This window comes from Macrobrachium nipponense, chromosome 8 (assembly GCF_015104395.2).
Source record: "Macrobrachium nipponense isolate FS-2020 chromosome 8, ASM1510439v2, whole genome shotgun sequence".
In the NCBI taxonomy this organism is placed as follows: Eukaryota; Metazoa; Arthropoda; class Malacostraca; order Decapoda; family Palaemonidae; genus Macrobrachium; species Macrobrachium nipponense.
This window is the reverse complement of record NC_087203.1, coordinates 51,035,217-51,057,543: the sequence shown is the minus strand read 5'-3', so window position 1 is coordinate 51,057,543 and position 22,327 is coordinate 51,035,217. Positions and strand designations below refer to the sequence as shown.

General features: G+C 44.5%; 1 protein-coding gene across 1 annotated transcript in view; it reads left to right on the top strand.

Moving 5' to 3' along the window:
• LOC135223095 (ectopic P granules protein 5 homolog) overlaps window positions 1-22,327 on the top strand; it is a 759,396-nt gene that overhangs the window by 245,858 nt on the left and 491,211 nt on the right. Inside the window, 1 exon segment of the mRNA XM_064261599.1 lies at window positions 425-495. Within this exon segment, the coding sequence (XP_064117669.1) occupies window positions 425-495 (71 nt within the window).

The following is a 22,327-nucleotide window of genomic DNA, read 5'->3' as shown; positions in this document are numbered from 1 at the left end:
ATGATTGTGTTTTTCCCTTTGTTTTGGCTATCATTAGCTTTTCCATTTTAAAATATCGTTTGCATCTTAGGTTAACATGTTAAATTCCTTGTATGCCTTTGTTTAACCATACATTAGCAACTGAACATCGTTAGTTAAATGACTGTTTATGTATAACGTACCTTATAGTGTTATTGCAAATATACAAAGTTATTACTATAAACTACCCCTTATGTTACGAAGCAGTTGACCTATTAATACAAGTAAAGATGAATTGCTCAGCGCTTATTTGAAAAAGCATTTTTTTCCTCTAAATTTGAAGATGTGGCTTCTTGTCCTTGTTTGGACAGAAATTGGTAAGCTTTTTCAGGTTGCTTTTATGTACTTCTTCCAATTAAATGTTTTGCTTGAGCTTTGATTTGCTATTATTTTTTCTTACCTTCAGAGTAACTGGGAACCATGGCCAGAGTCAGTTAACCATGGATCATTAGATAGAGCAGCTGACTCTTTTCTAAGGTGAGGCTTCAGTTGTTTGGGGTTTTGTTTGTTTGTTTGTTTTTTGAGCTTGACAAACTGTTGGCTATCACTTTTTTCCATATGGTAATGTCTTGATTTCATCAAAGTATATTTTCACATAAGTGACTTGCCAAACAGTTACATAGTTGTAAGCTTTCTTACCTGGCAGTCGAAAGTTCAAATTATTTGGCGGCTGTGGCACTGCTGTCATTAGTGTAGGTGAATAGGTCCAGCCCACTTTCAGGAACGCCCGGTACTGCTGAGCCAACTGTCATCAATTTGTTTTCTGCCAGCCACAGAGTAACATTGGTGGTTCTTGCAATCATTTTTTCATTGTTTTTGTGGTTCATCTGCAGATTTGGTGAAGGACCCTTTTGGTGGTTGTTATTGTTAGCTGCTAAATAAAAATGAGTATTAGCATATTCGACTCTAGTTCGTCAGCAGCTAGGTTTTGCAGCAAAGGCTGCGAAACTAGGATGGGAAAACTGTTATGATCCGCACTCCAAGTGCGTGAAGTGTAGGGGCCAGGAATGTAATAAAGATTTAACATGTGCTGGCAACAGGCATATTCTGGTGCCACATCTCTCTGCTCAGCATACTTGCTGTCACGTTGTCGACTCCCTTCCACGCTCATTGAAAGGAGTATCGACTCATTCACCTCCACCAATGCGGATTGCCTCGCCTGTTAATCGATCGTTGACTAAGAAGAATCATTTGACTAACACAGCTTTGACTTCTACACCCATTGCTCCACAAGATGAATTGTCTCTGGGACCTTTTATCAGCAACTTCAAGAGCTTATGGGTTTTCTGAAGAAGGCAACTGATCCCATAGGGGAGGACCTTGGTCTGTTGCCCGTGTTGTCAGCCTACATGAGTCTCTTGAAGTACTTGCTTGTCAACTACTCAGATTTCTTTGAGCCAGCTCTCCAATCGTCTCCGCCTTCGATTTTTGTAATGGATAGGAAGACAGTCACAAGTGGTTTACCCAAACTAGTCCTTTCTCAGTTCGCCAAGAAGGTGTTGAAAAAGGCGAGTGAGTGGTTGGCAAATAAGCGGGAATTAGGAAAAGCTTCTTTCGCCTATCCCCCTCCCAAGCTTCTTATTTAAGAGGTACTGCTTTTACACAACCGGAGAAGTTCTGTCCTTGAGAGTGTCTGCCTTCTCTCAAGGGGACATCTCTGGTCCATTAGATGTGAACAGAAGGTCATTTACTGTAGCGAAGGTAATGTTCTGGACTCAAAACTTTGACCATCTTGTGAAGAACTTGTTCAAGATGTTAGAAGTATTTTGTTTCCTGGATTGGATTATGTATATTGGAGCCTTGGTCAGGAAATTGAGGAGTGCCAGTCCTTTTTCGAAAAGTTTGCGTTGGATTGGCTGAATGCTTTGCCCTCCGTGGACAAGGCGGTGAGGGATGGATTAGGAGAGCTAGCTTCCCTTTTTACTATGGAGGTACTAAAGAAAAGGGAGTTATGGTGCTCGTTCGCTTCTAGGGAAGTAACAGCTATCCAGAATTCAGCCTTAATGTTCTCACCCTTAAACAAATTGCACCTTTTCCTGGAAGACAGTCCAGCAGGTGCTGTTGGACCTTGAGAAGAAATCTACTAATGATCTTCTGGCGCAGTTAGTTCACAAGGCGCCCGAAGGACTCCCTTTACAGGAGCTAAGTCATCCTCTCTGCAGAAGCACCCTTTTGGAGGAAAAACCAAGATTCTAAATAGAAAAAAGTTCAACTTACAAGCACTAGCGAAGTCAACCAAGAAGTCCTCTATGAAGTCGACTTGCAAATAATATGCAGGTCCTTCACATACCAGTAGGAGTGAGACTTCATTTCTTCTGGGAGGAATGGAGCCAGAGGCGTGGAGCTGTGGGTCGGGCAAGTTCTTTGAAAAGGTTATTCGATCTCTTTTCAAGAAGTTCCACCACTGTCCAATACTTCCATCACATTGACAGCCTTCTTTTTCAGTCTGTCTACAGGTCCCCAAGTTTTTACTTATCCTTGCTCCCCTTGGAAAAGGGCTACATTTGATGGGAATCATGCTTCATTCTATTTAGACGACTGACTCCTAAGATCCAAGTTGAGTCGTCAGTGTGTGGAGGACTTGGACAAGACATTACGTCTAACTTAATAGTAAGGTATAAAGATAAACCAGAAGAAATCCCAGTCATCTCTGACTCTGATTCAGAACGTTCCCTGTTTAAGGATGATTCTTGACTAGCTTTTTGAGCTATTATCTCCCTGAAGAGAATTAGAGTGGCAGCCCGGACCATTGAGATACAACGAACCAGATACCGACTGTAACCCCTACTGGTATTTAGGAGTAGACTTGAAAACTGTGAAACTGACCGTCTGCCGAAAATATATGGGTGGCTTACATAAGGGGACCGTCTGCTATGGCGGATGACATGTCAACTTGAAAAAATAAAAAATCGAGTTATTACTTGTATCTATGCAGAAACATGCCGTGCATGCTTTCCAGAAGTTTCAGCCAATTCTTTTTACAAATAATGAAGATATAGCAGTTTTTAAATGATGACGTCATCGTAAATGCGTCGTCTGTATGACTGAGTTTGACAGAACCGTTTTTGCGTGTTTATTTTTGCATATATACAGGGATTTTTTCAGATTTTTTTCGAGATTCTCATACATCTGGTAGCAATGAAAGGTAGTGTGAGTTGAGCGCTGGTCAGAGCGGCTATTTATAGGCGAGAGCCGCGAGACTCGGAGAATGACTCAGTTACGCCACAGACATCAAAGGAGTTACATGCACTCGTCACTGCGTTTGTCTCCCCCCTAGCTATTTACGTTGTTTTTATAACTTCTTAGTGAACTTATAGCAATTGCCGAACCGTTTACCTAGATCAAGAAGGCTACTCAGCAATCTAAGGCTAGCAAAAGATTAGCGAACGGCAGGGTGTGTTCTGAAGAAAAATAAAAACCCGATAATTCATTGTTATCAGCGCCCTCATTGTCTCATGTCTTGCCGTCAACATCATTGTCTGGTGTCACGCTGAGGGTATTAATACCACTTTTAGGGGTAGGACCAGGATCCTTGGTGTAGAAATCAACAATAAAAGTACAAATAAAGTCATTATAATAATGTTGTTTTGACTTTTATAAGAAAAAAGCGAAATTTACATAGCAAATCTTTGGGAGCTCATAACTCAAAAACATACTTATGCTCATGTCGGTAACCATTACTCGGTTATTTATTATCCAATTTTGGAGAGAAAGATATCATTGGAAAGAGGAATAAAAATCCCATAATTCAGTGTGACAGAATTTTGATTTCTTTCTTTCTTTTTTTTTTAATTTTTTTTTTTTAGAATTTTTGAGTGTCTAGACTAAAAAAAAAAAAAAAAAAAAATCATAAAAAACAAACAAAAACCAAAATCAAAATTCTGTCACACAAGAATATTGTTTCCGTATATAAAGAAAGTGTTTATGGTATGATTTTCAATACAACTGATGTCATATTAGCGGAGAAATCTCTACCAAGTTTTAAATCATAATTTTTGCTAATAAAAACTAAAATTTTTTGCTCAAATGACTTGAAACTTTTTTATATGATAAAGGTATTACAGTAATACTTTGGGTTACGAACCGATTAGTATACGAATTTTTTAACTTCGAAGAGACGCCCTTATTCTGGAATACGAATTTCGCTTGGAATACGAATGCGCGAATTTTGCTTTGTTTACATCGGATGAGCGTGGGATCTGCGAACGCATTTTTTCGGCCAAACTTAACGAGGGTCACGTGACTTCCTCCTACCCATCCCTTGACCCTTTTTAAACCATAACTCTTTCAATATCTCGCTGGCGGTAAGATTGAACGCATCTGTCTGTGATACGCTCTTCAATTTGCTTAGTGATTTGCGCACAGTGTTGTGTTTCCGTGATAGTGCTTATACATTACTATTACCCAAATACTAAAGACAATGGCTCCGAAGATGACGAAGGCAAGCAGCAAGAAGGAAAGCATAAGAAAGAAGGAGATGATTACAGTCGAAATGAAGAAGGAAATTATCCAAATGCATGATAAAGGCGAGTGCGTGAAAGACATTGCAGCATTCTTCAGCGGTCGCAATCAACGATCTGCACTATTTTGAAGAAAAAGGAAGAAATTAAAGCAGGTTAAAGCATCAAAAGGTGTCACAGTATTGACGAAACAACGGCCTTATATCTCGACGATGTAGAAAATTTGCTCATAGAAAAATATTTTTTCAAAATTGTGAAAGACAACATAGTGTTGCGTAAAGCGTAAAATTAGTGATCGTAGTGAACGGTGCGCTCTAGAGAAAGAACCAGAAAGTCTTCCAGTAGTGTTCACGGAGGGAGATTTCCCCCCCAAGCCCTAACCCTCTCCTCCTCATCTTCCCCTCCTCCTCCCGTCTCCGTCAAGCCAGCAGCCACACTCGCCAAAGGTAAAGTTCAGGTTTTACTGTGCATGCATATTAAATCTAGTGTTTATATTTAATTTCATTCTTCAATTTTATAATTTTATGTAATTCCTACACGAATTTTCAACCTTAGTGAACAACAAAAATAAATGGAAAAATAGAATGAAATGAAATGTTATTCATGTCGGGGTGGAACTCATTATTTGCTTTTTATAACATTCTTATGGGAAAATCCATTTGGGTTACGAATTTTTTAGGTTACGAAGCAGGTTCTGGAACGGATTAAATTCGTAACAAGGTATTACTGTATATATATCTAAAACATATATGAAAAATTATCTATTCTGCGTGATAAATAAAAAAAATAGACATCATAGCGGACGGTCCCCTTAACCCTCTTACGCCGATTTGGACGTATTAAACGTCTAGTCAAAACTGTCTCCCGTATGCCGATTGGACGTATCATACGTCGGCTCAAAAAAAGTTTTTTTAAAAATTCGCGGTAAAAATACTTATAGGCCTACCAGCCGAAAACTTTTGTATCACGCGCCTTGGGGGATGCTGGGAGTTCACGGATCAAGGTGTTGTTTTGTTACAATCGCTACGCAGGCGCGCAAGCGCGAAAGCGCGAATTTCTTTCTTATCGCACTAAAAGTATCAGTGACACATCTCAAAATTATTTCGTCACTTTGACATAATTTTTGCACCATTTTAAATTATCCTTTACATGAAGTATTATATATGAAAATGTGCGCAATTTCATGTAAAATACAACCAAAAAAATACTCATGATTGTAGCTTTATCAGTTTTGAAATATTTTGCATATAAATAACGATAAGTGCAAAAGTTTCAACCTTCGTCAACTTTTGACTCTACCGAAATGGTCGAGAAACGCAATTATAAAGCTAAAAATTTCTTATATTATAGTATATTCAATCATTTGCCTTCCTTTTGCAACAAATGGACGTCTCTAGCACAATATTTCGATTATGGTGAATTTATGAAAAAACTTTTTCCTTACGTTTGCGTGCGATAAACTCATCCGATAAATTTGTTCGTGCGATTTTCCTAATGTTTGCACCCTTTTAAATTTGCCGTTACATAAGTTTTATATATGGAAACTGTGCGTAATTTCATGCACAATACAACCAAAAAATAACCCATGGTTGTAGCTTTTATCAGTTTCGAAATATTTTCATATAAATAACGTTAAGTGCAAAATTTCAACTTTTTCGGTCAAACTGACTCTACCCAAAATGTCGAAAAGAAAAACGCAATTGTAAGCTAAAACTCTTATATTCTAGTAATGTTCAATCATTTTCCTTCCTTTTGCAACGACTTGGAAGTCTCTAGCACAATATTTCGTTTATGGTGAATTTATGAAAAAAAAAAAATTTTCCGTTACGTCCCCGCGCGGAGGTAACTCTTCCGAAAAAAATCAGAATTTTTTTGTGCGATTGTCGAAATGTTTGCACCATTTAAAAATAGCTGTTACATAAAGTTTTTATATATGAAAATGTGCGCAATTTCATGTAGAATACAACTAAAAATGATTGAAGGTTGTAGCTTTTCTCTTTTTTCGAAATATTTGCATATAAATCACGATAAATAGAAAAAAAATCACGTTCGGTCAAATTTGACTCTACCGAAATAGTTGAAAAACGCAATTGTAAGCTAAAACTCTTACGGCCTAGTAATATTCCGTCATTTATCTTCATTTTGAAACAAATTTGAAGTCTCTAGAACAATATTGTGATTTATGGTGAATTTTTGAAAAATATATTTAACTTCACTCCGCGCGCCGATTCGCGGCCGCAAGGCTCCGAAATACCTACATCGCATTATCCTAATATTTGCTCCTTTTCATATTAGCCGTTTTATAGAGTTTCATATATCAAAATGTGCGCAAATTCATGAAGAATACAATAAAAAATAAGTGAAGGTTGTAGCTTTTTCCATCTCCGAAATATTTGCATATAAAAAATATATATATAAAAATTTCGACATTCGGTCAAATTTAACTCGTCCGAAATGGTCGAAATCTGCAATTCTAATCTAAAACTCTTACAGTATCGTAATATTAAATCATTTGTCTTAATTTTGAAACAAATTGGAAGTCTCTAGCACAATATTTAGAATTACGGTGAATTTTTGAAAATAACATTTTGTTACGTCCGCTCGTTACGAATTCGTACATCATTTTGTGATAATATTTTTCCGGTGTTGCTTTTATTGTTTTACTAAGTATTATATATCAAAATGATTGCAATTTAGTGTACAATACAAGGAAAAAAAAGTAACTCGTTAGCTTTAACCAGTTTTTTTTGCCACAGCGTGCATTTGAATAAACAATTATCTAGTGAATTTTTTTTTTTTTTCTGCTAACCATATCTCACATTATTTACATATGATAATGATATTATTTTTCATTTCTGATGATTGCATACTAACTTCAGGCAATGACAAAAAAAATGAGCCCCAAACACATGAACTCTTAATCTTTAAAACTAAGCGCGCTGTAATTTGTTGAAATATTATTTTTTCCGCTTCCGCGCTCACTCCAAACTGGCGCCGGCATACAGGAGAGGTTTTGATTTTTAGGGCTTCGGCGTAAGAGGGTTAACAAGCACCACTAATTGCTTGTTAGATTTTGGGTCTAGATCCAACATATGAGATACCAGATGAAACTAATATACAATATATCTGCACACTCTACTGATTATAGAATGACCAGTGACAGACATTTTGGAGGGTGGGTTCCCCCTGACAGACGCACTGAAAAGGGGTGGTTAATTGGTTCTAGATCCAACTTAAGAGATACCAAGTAAAATTTACACTACAATAGCAATGCACATCCTAGAATACTGTGGTGGTGGTAACAGACATTTTAGTGGGTGGTTACCCCCTGACAGACGCCCCACAACGAGTGGGGAGGGGGAGATAGGATCTGCATCCAACATAGGAGATACCAAGTATAATGTGTACTACAATTGTACTGCACATCCAAGAATGCTGTGGTAGTAATGACAGACATTTTAGTGGGTGGTTACCCCTTGACAGACACCCCACAACGAGTGGGGAGGGGGAGACAGGATCTGCATCCAACATTGGAGATACCAAGCAAAATTTGTACTACAATAGCATGCACATACTAGAGTACTGCAGTGGTAATGACAGAAATTTTAGTGGGTGGTTACCCCCTGACAGACCCCACAACGAGTGGGGGGAGGAGAGGGGGAGGGGGAGACAAGATCTCCATCCAACATCGGAAATACCAAGTAAAATTTGTACTACAATAGTACTGCACATGCTAGAGTACTGCGGTGGTAATGACAGACATTTGAGTGGGTGGTTACCCCCTGACAGACGCCCCACAACGAGTGGGGAGAGAGAGAGAGAGAGAAAATAATGTGGCGGGATGCACTAAAGCAACCACCACACCCTTGATCCCCCTTACAGACGATAGTCTCCTCACTACACAACTTTCTACTTACGTTATCTGTAACCAGACTCTTACATGAAAGGATATTTAAACCACTCAAATACCTTAACACTATATTTCCTAACTTTGTTAACACTTAACCAATAACAAAAATAAACCCACAACCTAATATAAACAACCCGACTAAGATTATATAATATATATTGGCCTTATAGGCGAATAGTGCCTGCAGCACTCCACACTAGTGGCACTTGAGCCACAGTACCGTGACCTGTGGTACTTTTAGGTCAATCAGTATGATCTGCAGTCAATTTCTCAATCCAAATTCATTCCAGTCATCAACTTCAGGAATATCAATCCTCCAAGAACGATTCCACTATCAATTCCAAGATCCAGCCATAGTTGTCATCTTCAATATCAATCTTAATCCTTGGTCACAATCTTCCATAATCAAGGTTCGTTCCGGGTCGTCAACAATATCAATCTTACAATCCTCCAAGAACAATCTAATCCGTAATCCAATTCCACGTAATAGTTTGCAATCCAATGCAATACCGGGAGATATGAGGACAATTCCTTCTCTACAGCTTATGTGGGAAGATGTAGATAGAGGAAGGTTAAGGAGGAACTGTAGTTGTCAAAATCAAGACAGATAATCCAAAAAATATGAATAGTCCAGGTAGCTGAAAACACATTCACCTCTGCTGCAGCCAGAATAAAAAAAAGCACTCACTCGAAACACTCGCTATCGTACTAAACTACTAAAACAAGCAAAAAATAAACAACTACCTCAATTACACTCACATATTGCCTTATTCTACATCGTATTGTTTTGTTATTATTTGTTATTCTGTTTTCTCTAAGCCGGCGGAGTTCCTGCTCACCATCCGGGTTCTCCTTCTGCCTACGAGTATTTGTTACGGCGGAGCTACACTCCCCCAACTGGTTTTTTACTAGCCTCCTCATGCTCCTCCCCGCTGTCCTCGTACTCCTCGCTCCGGCGTATAGGCAGGTAACTGGTTTGGTGAATCTCCTTATTCTGGTAACACCGGAATCGTACTGAAACTAGTCTACCAGCTCTATCGGACACCCACCACTCACGCTAAGAGAGCAAGGGGAGGCTAACCCCTATGTCAATCACTCCGGTATCCTCCGGTGTCATAATATATCACTTCCTGGACTTAGTCCAATTAGTTAGTGTCGATACTCGTGTATCTGTTCACTTACAGGCCACCCATTGCCAGGAATCTGGATGTAATGCTGTCCTACAGGACCCCTGTGGGCACGAGGTCTGCCGGACCCATGCTGTCTGCGCTATTCACTACGGGGACATAGCGGTCTGGCACCACGAGAATTGCTCTATTTGTTATGATCTGGTAGATCAGGTTACCTCCGGAGTAAGTACCGTTCTGAGAACAACTGTTATGTATAATTTGGCCTGTATGTATACAGTCCTAATAAGTGATATATCTATATATAAACATATAATTTTAGTCTCCCTAGCTTAGTATTTATACTAACCTTCTCTTACAGGCTGCTCAAGCCGTCAGGGACGCCGCGACAACCATCTTGAAAGCCTGGGTCGGCGGGTTCGGGAGGAACGTCACCAAGGGGCAGCCCTACATCCTCGACAAGAAGATGGCTGCTCTGATCTTCCCCGGCGGAAACACGACATCCTACATCGACCCGCAAGCGGCAGCCCCGTACATTGCCACCATCCAACATCAGGTGGCTCAAGCCTTGGCGGACCCAGGGAACTTGGAGATCATTGACGATGTGGCAACTCTCAATTTGGACCTCCAGCCCATGGTGGTAGGGGAAACAGGTAGGACGTTAGATGAGGCAGGTTTGCTAGGGGCTCAAGGGCTACCCTTGGGTCATTCTGGATCGTCTTCCCCTATCCCTTCTACCTCTTCCTTCCAAGGATTTTCGGAGAGTGAACTTTCGGTTAGACCGAAGTCCACCCAACCTATCCCTAAAGTTAAGGGAAAGCAGCAAACAAAGACCCTTGAGAAGACAGCGCCTAGTGCTTCTCATAAGACTCCTGCTCACCATCCTGGAGCAGAGAAGCCCAAATCGTCGTCTTCTCACTCTAAAGGGTCCAGAGGCAAGTCCTCGAGGGACAAGGCTCAGCTCCTGTCTGATCCTGAGCCTTCAACCTCTACAGGGACGCGCCCTAAGACTCCCAGCAGAAAGCAGGAACCTAGTTCCTTTGACTCAGAGGCCTTCACTGCAAACATCATGCAGCAAATGGGGAGCCTAGTTGGAAACTTGGTCCAAGATAAGTTTCAGATGCTTTCCTTCGAGGAGTCAGGCCAGTCGATCCGGAACATTTCAGAAAGGCTGGCCAGTCAGGAGAACCTGATTGCAGGTCTCTGGGAGAACCCAATGGCAGTTCTCCCCCAGCCCGGTGTGGCTGCTCAAGCCATGCCGGACTACAACACCCTCCCTCCTTATACGGCGAGCAATCCTTGGAGGATCTCGTCCTATGCCCCCTTTAAGGACGGGATGCTAACGTTGGCGGATTGTGGTACTCGAAGGCTCGAGGACTTCGAGTTCCACCCAGCTGACTTGCAACCCCCCTTCATTGGTTACGCCCGCCTTACGGAGGCAGCTATGAGGAGGGAGGATAAGATCCCCAAAGAGACCGTAATCTTCGGTCGGGATCAGGCTCAGCGAGATTGGCTGAGGAGCCTAAAAGAATGGGAGTGCATCAACACCAGGATGCAAGCCTTCAAGAGTGCCTTTACCATTTTTGTGGTGGACGGAGAGACCCCCATTCCGTTCACCACAAAAGTGGCAGAGTTAACTCTACAGGCCGCAATGAGGGACGAACCGATGCCTCAGCTCCGGGAAACGGAGCCCACGTCTCTCCTCCTCCCAGGTACGGAAGATCTTTGGGCAGATCTTCCAGCCACCTTTACGGTAGGGAAGCTAAAGCCGGATTGTGCAATAACACAATTCAGCGAAAGGCTCCCCAGGCTCCCGGACAATCTTATCCAGGCTGAGTTTGATACTAGAACCAGGTTAGGGAGGTCTCTCAATACCGTAGTTATGACAGAGGTTCCGGCCATGACTTATGGTAACGAGCCTCTGTTTAAGCTGATAGCTAAGTCACATCTGCATACGGTACAATGTGACTTGTACGACTTCGTTGTGGCAAGGCGTAAGTGTAGAAAACACGTTCTGCAGGAAGCCACCATCTGCCATGAACATAACAAGTTGCTGGCTGCTTCGATCTGGGGTGCTGATCTTTTCCCAGAATTGATATTCAATTCTGTTCAGCATGAGGCAACAAGACTCAACCAGAGTCTTAAGGTTCGCTGGGGCCTTTCAAGCAAAAGGAAGCCGGAGTCGACTTCCTCAGCTAGAAAGCCTAAAAAGCCGAGGAAATTCCAGCCTTTCCAGGCTACCCAACAACAGCAGGTAGTGCAGGCAGTGCCAGTCTCCCAAGTGGCGCAGCCCTCCACTTCAAAGGCCCAGCCTCAACAGCAATTTCTGCTGTTGACTCCTCAGGGCCAGGCTTCTACCTCCTTTGCGGTCTCCCCGGCCTTCAACCCAGTGTTCAAAGGCCAAGCTTTCCAACCTTTTAACAGGTTCGGGAGGGGCAGCAGGGCTAGGGGTGCATTTCGCCAGAGAGGTGGCGGAAGAGCAACCAGCTAGGGAATCAGGCATTCTCCTTCAAGGTAATGCCTTTCGGGTTAAACGTGGCCCCCAGGGTATTTACGAAGGTTGCAGAGACAGTAGTTCAACAACTAAGGTCCCAGGGGATAATGGTAGTTGCGTATCTGGACGATTGGCTCGTTTGGGCAACAAGCATCGAAGAGTGCCACAAAGCAACGGTCAAGGTAATACAATTTCTGGAACATCTGGGGTTCCAGATAAACAAGACCAAGTCCAGGCTGACACCGGACTCTCGCTTTCAGTGGCTCGGCATTCAGTGGGATCTGAACTCCCACACTCTATCAATTCCGTCGTCCAAGAGGAAAGAAATAGCCAAAGCAACCAAGCAATTTCTCAAGTGCAAACGGACATCAAGGAGAAGCCAGGAAAGAATCTTAGGCTCTCTTCAATTTGCCTCAGTAACAGACGTTCTGCTGAAGGCAAAACTAAAAGACATAAACCGTGTCTGGCAACTTCGAGAGCAAACAAAAGTCCGGGACAAATTGTCAGCTATCCCGGCGATACTTCGCAAACGACTCGCCCTGGCGGAGGTAAAAAAATTTATCAAGTCAATTCCTCTCCAGTTCCCCTCCGGCATTAGTTATTCCCAACACGGATGCTTCACTAAGCGGCTGGGGAGGATACTCTCAGTACAAAAAAGTACAAGGGACTTGCTCCCTTCAATTCCGTCAGCTTCACATCAATGTGTTGGAAGCTATGGCGGTATTCCTCATTCTGAAAAGACTTCTGCCAGTCAAGGGATCTCACATCAAGCTGGTATTAGACAGCGCAGTAGTAGTGCACTGCATCAACAGAGGAGGCTCCAAATCAAGCCATGTGAACCATGTCATGATAGCCATATTTTCTCTGGCAGCCAAGTACAAAATGGCACCCTGTCCTCCACTCACCTAGCGGGTTGTGAAGACGTGATAGCAGACGCCTTGTCTCGCTCAGTCCCTCTAGAGTCGGAGTGGTCTCTGGACAGGCGTTCATTCCTGTGGATCTGCCAGCAGGTTCCAGGACTCCAGGTGGATCTTTTCGCCACAGAGTCGAACCACAAGCTTCCCTGCTATGTGGCTCCCAACCTGGACCCTCTGGCTCATGCCACGGACACCATGGCCATAGATTGGAATCAGTGGAAGTATACGTTTTTCCTCCAGTGAATCTTCTACTGAAAGTTTTGAGCAAACTCAGGACTTTCAAAGGACAAGTTGCCCTAGTAGCCCCCAATTGGCCCAAGAGCAACTGGTTCCCACTCCTGCTGGAATTGGGTCTCCGACCTCAACGGATTCCCAATCCCAGGCTATCTCAAGTAGTGCAAATGAAGACTGTGTTCGCATCCTCAGGAATTCTCAAAACCCTAACTTTATGGACTTCATGAAGTTCGCGGCTAAAAGGGATGCCGATATCGATCCTCAAAGCATCCTATTCCTAGAATCGGATAAAAGAGAATCGACCCTTCGTCAGTATGACTCAGCCGTTAAGAAACTAGCCAAATTTCTGAGGGGAACCGAATCTCAAACCATGACTACCAACCTGGCTATTTCCTTCTTCAGATCCTTATTTGAAAAATGTTTAGCAGCCAGTACTATTACTACCACTAAATCAGCTCTAAAGAAAATATTCCAGTATGGTTTTAAAATAGATCTAACAGACTCCTATTTTTCTTCTATTCCTAGAGCTTGTGCTAGACTCAGACCAGCAGAGAAACCTAGCTCAGTGTCATGGTTCTTGAATGATGTTCTCAAACTGGCCTCAGATACTGATAACAACTCATGTGATTTCTTACCTCTCCTGAGGAAAACATTATTTCTTTTAAGTCTGGCCTCAGGAGCCAGGGTATCTGAACTGTCGGCTTTATCTAGAGACTCGGGTCATATAGAATTTCTACCATCAGGAGAAGCTCTTCTCTCTCCAGATCGTCAATTTTTGGACAAAAACAAGGACCCTTCAATGAGGTGGGCCCCTTGGAAGATCCTCCCTCTTCCTCAAGACCCCTCCTTATGTCCAGTTACTGCCTTACGAGCATATCTGTCTAGGACAGCCATGAGATCCTCTGGCCCTTTGTTTATGAAAGAAAAGGGTGGCACCATTTCCTTAAAGGGTATTAGACAACAAATTTTATACTTTATTAAACAAGCCAACCCAAACTCGTTCCCCAAAGTCCATGACATTAGGGCAGTAGCTACCTCGATCAACTATTTTCAACATATGAATTTTGATGATCTGAAAAAGTATACAGGCTGGAAATTGCCGACAGTATTCAAACGTCACTACCTTAAATCCTTAGAAGCTCTTAAATTTCCAGCAATGGCAGCAGGAAACAGTTTCCCCTGACACTGCTTAAGTAGTTTAGTTGATTAGATCCAGATCTCCTTTCTACCTGCCTCACTGACATCCTTCCTGCAATCCTGCCACCATATACCCCCCCTTTTTAAAAAGCCTTAGCTGCCAAAAAAGGGCACTTATTGTGATGTTTTCCTTTTTTTTTTTTTTTTTTTTTTTTTTTTTTTTGCTAGGATTACTCACACCTGTAAATAATCTATTATATTGTGTCTAGTTTTAAGATTAATATAAGTTATCATGGATAAATTTAAGTATGTATAATAATCTTTGTAGTCTTAAGTTTTCTAGATTATAGAACTTTTATAACAATTGTTTTTTATTCTTCCCTTACTCATATTATATCCTCTTTCAAGCTTGTGGCCATTTCTCTGGTACTATTTCACGAAGCGGCACAGGCTGAGCCCAGAAAAGGGATTTTGACGAAGGAAAAATCTATTTCTGGGCAAGGGCCCGTGTCGCCCAGTGAAATCCCACCCTTCCTTACACCCACCCTTGGGCCCAAGCTTGACAGTCTAACTCCAAGGATGACCGCTAGAGGCGCTCGTGATGGCGTCGGGAGTTCTTGTAGTAGTAGTAGCTGGGTGCGGGCCTTGTGTCGGCCCTCTCAAGTAGGGGGATTTTGTAGAAGGATGGATCTAAATGGTAAGAGACCCGTGGTAGTGGTTTCACTCGCCCCAGAAACCATACCGACACCTTTTTATATCAGGTGAGCGAGTCAGAATACTCTTGACATTCCATTTTAGTTTTTTCTCTGGTAATGTTAGTAATATTTACCTTAGAAATGTGTGCTAAAAGGACATTTCACTGGGCGACACGGGCCCTTGGCCAGATATAGATTTTTCCTTCGTCAAAATCCCTTTTTTAGGAAAGTGGCCTCACAGTGTTTTACCCTAATTGAAAAGCATCGTAATCTTGGAGCATCATAAGCAGAAACTGTTGTAAAACTGAGGACTGCCTGTATGTCAGTCTTCCATTCTGCAAATGAAATTCTGGAAATCGAAGTCAGTGTATGCATCCTATTATCCTAATAATATAGAATCGGTTTTTGAAAATTGTAACAAGTTGGGGTCACAATCAGTAGTTAGCATGGTATTGGGAGAGGATGAATAGGGGGACCTCTTTCCCTCTACTATATCCTGGCCCTGTATATTTTAAGGTTGTCGAATTTTTGGGGAACCTGAGGGTACAATGTACCCGGAGTACCCTCCAGTTTTTATGGTTAGGGGGTGAGGTTTTTTAATTTATAGTGTAGGTGATGGTATTTGTGATTGGTTGTCTGGTCTTTACCCAGGGTAAGGGCAAACTGTTTTTGTTAATCATCAGTGAACCTCTATGGCTATAAAATTCTACTATTAGTAGGGACAAACCTGGCCATTACTGCTGTCTCCTACAGGTGATTAGAGCGACGACCAGAGGCAGTTTTCACCTGCAGCTGCTCTCTCACCCAGTAAGGTACTGCAAGCATTATGTAATGTGAGCATATTATTGTTTCCACACCAATAACTTATTTAAGGTTGGAAATAATATTTGTCCATTTACCCACCTTCCTTGGAATGTGTAATCAGCTAAGTAATTGTTTGGTAAGTCACTTATGTAAAAATGTTTATATAATAAAATAAGGTTTCACATATACTTACCAAACAATTACATTTCTGGGCCTAGCCTGTGTCGCCCCGTGAAAGGTTCCTTTGACACCATTTCTAAGGTATAAATATTGCTATTCATCCCAGAGAAAAAGAGAAACAATATAGTGCCAAGATAAATGGCTCGCTCACCTTTAATAAGGTGTCGGTATAGATAAAGAGCGAGTGGAAACCACTACCAGAGGTCCCTTGCCATTTAGCTTCTTCCTTCAACAAAACCCCAACTACGGAGGAGCCGAACTACAGCCCTCGCTACCCTCTACTACTACCGTGAGCGCCTCCGACGCCTGTGACGTCATTCCTTTGATAGCCGCCGTCGACACCACACGCTTTGCTTTCTTTGTGCTGTGCGATCGCTTTATTTCTGGAATTTTATCAAGATGGCTTCAGCTTCTGCTTCTAAGCTGGATATTCTTTTGGTCTCCCATACCATCAGAATTACCTTCCAGCAGTATTTTTATGATATCGATAACCATTTGATATTATTTTCATGCAGTTAGCTTGATAATTTTTAGTCTGGCCGTCACGGGGACCCCACTCCACCGTACGTTTCGGACCTTAGCCTAGTCTAGCCATTCCGTTTCACTTAGGAGTTGTTATTGCTACGTTAGGACTGTTGTTCTATCGTTTTAGTCCTTGCCCCTAGTCCCCTGTCCTCGTTTTATGACGATTTCTGACCAGTGGCTTGGGTTAGGCTAGCATACCCCAATCTTCGGATTGGCGATTAGCCTACCCTTCTGGACATGCTTTCTCTCGCACTGATTTTATTCTTCTTTCCCCCGTGTTAGCCTAACTATTATATCTTGTTTGCATTTAATTTTTTTGATGGTATTATGTGGCTATATACGTCTTGGTCGGCCTATGGTCCTCTGTATCGCCTGGCCTTCCCCACCACGTGTATGATCACCTGGCCGGGAGGACCGTTGGTCGATCGCAGAGAACCTCCCTGTGTTGGGTTCCCCCCCCCCCTCCTCGTTCCCCCTCTGCACCTTGCCAGTGGGTGATGACTCGCTGCTCATAGCTAGCTTCCGAGTCTGCATGAGAGGGGGAGACACTCGGGGGTAGTTGGGGGGGACCCTCCACACTCAGGACTGACGCGCTCGGTCGCTTGGCTCGAGGCTCGGGGCCATCCCCCTCCCTTAATGTACCTCAGTCGACCTTCGGGCACGGGGAGGAGGATTCCCCATCCTTGCCTCTCCCCCCCACCCCCCCACCCCACCCCTCCCTCCGTGCTCCTTAACCGCGCTAAAGCGTCTCAGCTCCGGCTACCACTGGAAGTTGCACGAGAGAGAGAGAGTATTTTGAGCCTTACCCTACTCCGGCCCCCCCCCCCCACCCCCCCCCTTTTTAATCCGTCCATTTCATGTATAGCGCACACTCATACATTATATTTTATGATTATTATTATCATACGGACCGGAGTTTCACTCCGGGGGGTTCTGTCTCATGTTATCCTTTTCCGGTTTCACGTCCCAGGAACTTGAGTAGTCTTTCGTTAATATGGTTTGTCCTGCTCTGGCCCCAGTGGAGCTAGCGCAGCCCCCCTCCTTTAACGTGTTAACTTTAGGGGAAGTTTAACATTTGGACAGCTACCCCCCCCCCTCCATGACCACTTTTGTTATACCATATGCAGTTTCATGTATCATTTATTTATGCTATATTTATGTGTCTCCGGACTCACTCCGGCATGAATATTACATGTTACTTACTATATGTAACTCTTACTCGTCGGCTCCACTCCTGTGCCCACGAATATTAACATTGATCTGTACCTCCCCTGAGGTTGTCATCGATACTCATGTATTCTTTGACTTACAGGTCTTGTGTTGCCAGGAGGTTGGCTGCAATGCTGTTTTACAGGACCCATGCGGCCACGAGGTTTGCCGCTCCCATGCTGGTTGCGCAGTACGGGTCGACAACTTCCTGGTGTGGCACCACGAAGGGTGCCTTACTTGTTATGCTCTGGTGGGCAAAGCCTCCACTGTAGTAAGCATTTCTCTCTGCCGTGAGCGTTTTTTTAATATAGTAATAATTTTACATATTGTCATACGTGTTCATAACTTTACCTGATTCAGTCCCGACCTCGGTCGTTCCCTCTCTAACTCTAACCCTCTCTTACAGGGATCGGTCGAAGGGAAGAACGCGGCCCTGCTTTCACTCAAGGCATGGGTCGGTGGCTTCGGGAGGAACTCCTCGGCGGGCCGCCCCTACATCCTAGCCCAGGACATGGCGGACCTCATCTTCCCAGGAGCGAAGAAGGGGTCGGTGGTTGACCCCCTAGTGGCTGCTCCACTCATCGCCGGGATCCAAGCCCTGGTGTTACTTCCAGCGGAGGACGACTTCTCCGAGGACGTCACGGAGGATGTGGTGGCCCTCAACTTGGATGTTGAGCCCATGGCTATAGACTCCATGGGCACAGGTAAGGGTGTAACAGAGGCAGGTTCTGTGGGGACTCAGGGTTTTTTCCTGACTCCTCTCCTTCTCCTTCTCCTTCTCCTGACCCTTCTTCTTCTACTTCTTTCCGGGGATTCACGGAGAAGCAGCGGGTAGTTCGTCCCAAGACTTCTTCCGTGATCCCCAAGGTGAAGCCTTCCAGCAAGCTGGTGAAGTCTTTGCCAAGGAAGGCAGCTCCCTCAACTGGCGCCAGTATCCCGGCTCCCCATCCCGGGACGGTCAGTTCGAGGGCAGCTTCTTCATCCGCGTCGAGGTCCCCTAAGCACAGGTCTCAGAAGGAGAGGGCTCAGGCACCCTCCTTCGACGCCGAAGCTTTCTCCGCCAGCATCTTGGAGAAGATGGGAGATGTCGTGGGGAACTTGGTGGACACCAAGTTCGGCTCGATCCTCTCCCAGCTGACAAGCTCGGTGGAGTCCTCCGGTCAGTCAATCCGGTCTCTAGCGGAGCGACTGACGGCTCAGGAGAACGCCATGACAGGGATTAGGGACTCGATCGTGGCAGGACCTTCACAGTCAGTACAGGTGCTACCATCTCCTCTCATGCCGGACTCCCGCCTACTGCCGGACTTTAAAGCTGCCAACCCCTGGAGGATTGCGTCACATGCTCCATTTGTCAACGGGATGTTGACTATTGAGGGCATTGGAACTCGAAGGCTGGAAGACTTCGAGTTCTATCCTAGTTACCTTCAACCCCCATTCATGGGCTACGTCCGTCTAACAGACGCAGCCATGATGAGGGAAGACAAAGTGCCAAAGGAGACGGTGATCCTCCCTCGGGAACAGGCCCAACAAACTTGGCTGAGGAGCCTGGAAGAGTGGGAGTGTGAGAACTCCCGCACTACGGCATTCAGAAACCCTTTCACCATCTTCACACCGGTGGAAGGCACTCCGCTCCCACTTACCCTTAAGGTAGTGGAAGCGACCTTCCAGGCGGCCCTTAGGGACGAGCCTATGCCTCAACTCCGGGAGACAGAACCCACCTCTCTTCTGATCCCTGGTTCCGATACCTACTTTGAGGGGGCGGTGCCCACCTTCTCAGTAGGCAAGCTAAAACCTGATTGCGCCACCACTCTCTTTAGTGAGAGACTCCCCAGGTTGTCGGACTTCCTCATCCAGACGGAGTTCGACGCCCGGACCAGGTTGGCGAGATCCCTCTCCTCCATGACGACAGCAGAGATGACGGCTCTTGTTTACCAGGAAGAGCTGTTATTCAAAGTCACAGCAAAGGGAATGCTGCACACCATGCAGTGTGACCTTTACGACTTTCTAGTCGCAAGGAGGAACTGTAGGAAGCATGTCCTGGCAGAAGCTACCATCCGACATGAGCCTAACAAGCTCATTGCTTCCTCAATTTGGGGGACGGACCTCTTCCCTGCTCCAGTGGTGGCAGAGGTCTTGCACAAGGCCTCAAAGGTCAACCAGAGCCTCAAAGTCAGGTGGGGCCTAGTGGCAAAGAGGAAGCCAGAATCCTCCGGTTCGAACTCTAAGATCAAGAAGAAGCCAAGGAAGTTTCAGTCCTTCCAGGCTCCTCAACAGGCACTAGTTCAGGCAGTACAGGTGCCACAGGGACAGCAGCATACACCCTCCAAGAGTCAGCAGCAGTTCATGTTCCTGACTCCTCAGTCCCAACAGCCCCAACCTTCCACCTCCTTTGCAGTTTCCCCGGCCTACAATCCGACCTTTGAAGCGCAGACCTTTCAGCCATTCAACAGGTTTGCTAGAGGCAGCAGGGCTAGGGGCGCCTCTTGCCATAGAGGATCCGGCAGAGCCGCATGTAGGGCAGGGGCTTCCGGGGAGCGCGTGGCGGTCGTCCCTCGGCAAGCCAGCAGTGAGAGTCCCAAGGTAGGAGGGAGACTGTACCTCTTCCGCCACCGGTGGAGGTTCAGCCCTTGGGCTCAAAGCATAGTGACCAAAGGCCTGGGTTGGAGTTGACTAGAGGGCCCTCCTCCAACCAACAATTTCTATCAGAAACCAACTACGGAATTGATAGAGTATACTCGAGATCTCATTCTCAAAGGAGTAGTCTCAAGAGTCAAGAATTTAAAGTTTCAAGGACACTTGTTCAGCATGCCAAAGAAAGACTCAGAAAAGTGAAGAATTATCCTAGACTTGTCCCATCTGAACTTATTCATTCATTGCGACAAGTTCAGGATGCTGACCGTTTCGCAGGTACGGACCTTACTTCCCCGTGGGGCCGTCACAACCTCTATAGATCTTACAGATGCCTACTATCATGTTCCCATAGCCAGACACTTCTGGCCATTCCTAGGCTTCAAACTAGGAAACAAGTCTTATTCCTTCAAAGTAATGCCGTTCGGGCTCAACATCTCCCCCAGGGTCTTTACAAAGTTGGCGAAAGCGGTCGTCCAATAATTGAGGACACGGAATAATGCTAGTGGCTTATCTAGACGATTGGCTCATTTGGGCAAAAGACCCCGAAGAGTGCGAGAAAGCAACGGTCAAAGTAATCAAGTTTCTGGAACACCTAGGTTTCCAAATAAACAGAACCAAGTCCAGACTAACACCGGAATCTCGATTCCAGTGGTTAGGCCTTCAGTGGGACTTACAATCACACACTCTATCAATTCCGTCGCTGAAAAGGAAAGAAATAGCCAAATCCACAAGGCAATTTCTCAAACAACATCAGACATCCCGGAGGAGTCAGGAAAGAATCCTGGGCTCACTCCAGTTTGCCTCAGTCACAGACATCCTCTTGAAAGCCAAACTCAAAGACATAAACAGCGTTTGGCGTTCCAAAGCGAACTCCAGATCCCGGGACAGGTTAGCCTCTATCCCAGCGATCTTACAAAGGCGTCTCTGCCCCTGGACGGAGATAAGCAATCTATCAAAAGCAGTACCCCTTCAGTTTCCTCCGCCGTCTTTAGTGATCCACACGGACGCCTCACTAATCGGGTGGGGAGGTTACTCTCAGTACAAAAAGGTCCAGGGAACCTGGTCCCCACCATTCCGCAGGCTACATATCAATGTACTGGAAGCCATGGCAGTGTTTCTCACTCTGAAACAGCTTCGACCATCCAAGAGGTCACATGTCAAGCTAGTCCTAGACAGTGCAGTAGTAGTCCACTGCCTAAACAGGGGCGGATCCAAGTCAAGCCACCTGAATCACGTCATGATAGCCATTTTCTCTCTGGCGGACAGGAACAAAGGGCACTTGTCAGCCACTCACCTAGCAGGAGTGAAAAACGTAGTAGCAGAAGCTCTGTCTCGCTCCGTCCCGTTGGAATCGGAATGGGCGTTAGACAAAAACTCGTTCACTTGGATCTGTCAACAGGTTCCGGGGCTTCAGGTGGACCTCTTTGCCACGGAGTCCAATCACAAACTTCCTTGTTATGTGGCACCCAACCTGGACCGTCTGGCCTATGCCACGGACGCTATGGCCCTAGATTGGAATGCATGGAAAAAGATTTACCTATTCTCTCCGGTGAATCTTCTTCTGAAAGTACTGAACAAACTCAGGTCATTCAAGGGCCGGGTGGCTCTAGTAGCCCCCAACTGGCCCAAGAGCAATTGGTTCCCTCTACTTCTAGAATTGGGACTCCGACCTCTACAGATTCCCAATCCCAAACTAACCCAGTTAGTGCAAACTCGGACTCTGTCTGCTCAAGAATTCAGGAAACCCTAACTTTATGGATTTTATGAAGTTTGCAGCTCATAGGAATGCAGACATCGATCCCCAGAATATTACATTCTTGGAATCAGATAAAAGGGAATCTACATTGCGTCAATATGACTCTTCTGTTAAGAAACTAGCAATGTTTCTTAAAGACTCAGACACGCAAATCATGACCACAAATTTGGCCATATCCTTTTTTAGGTCATTATTCGAGAAGGGTCTGGCAGCAAGCACTATTACCACGA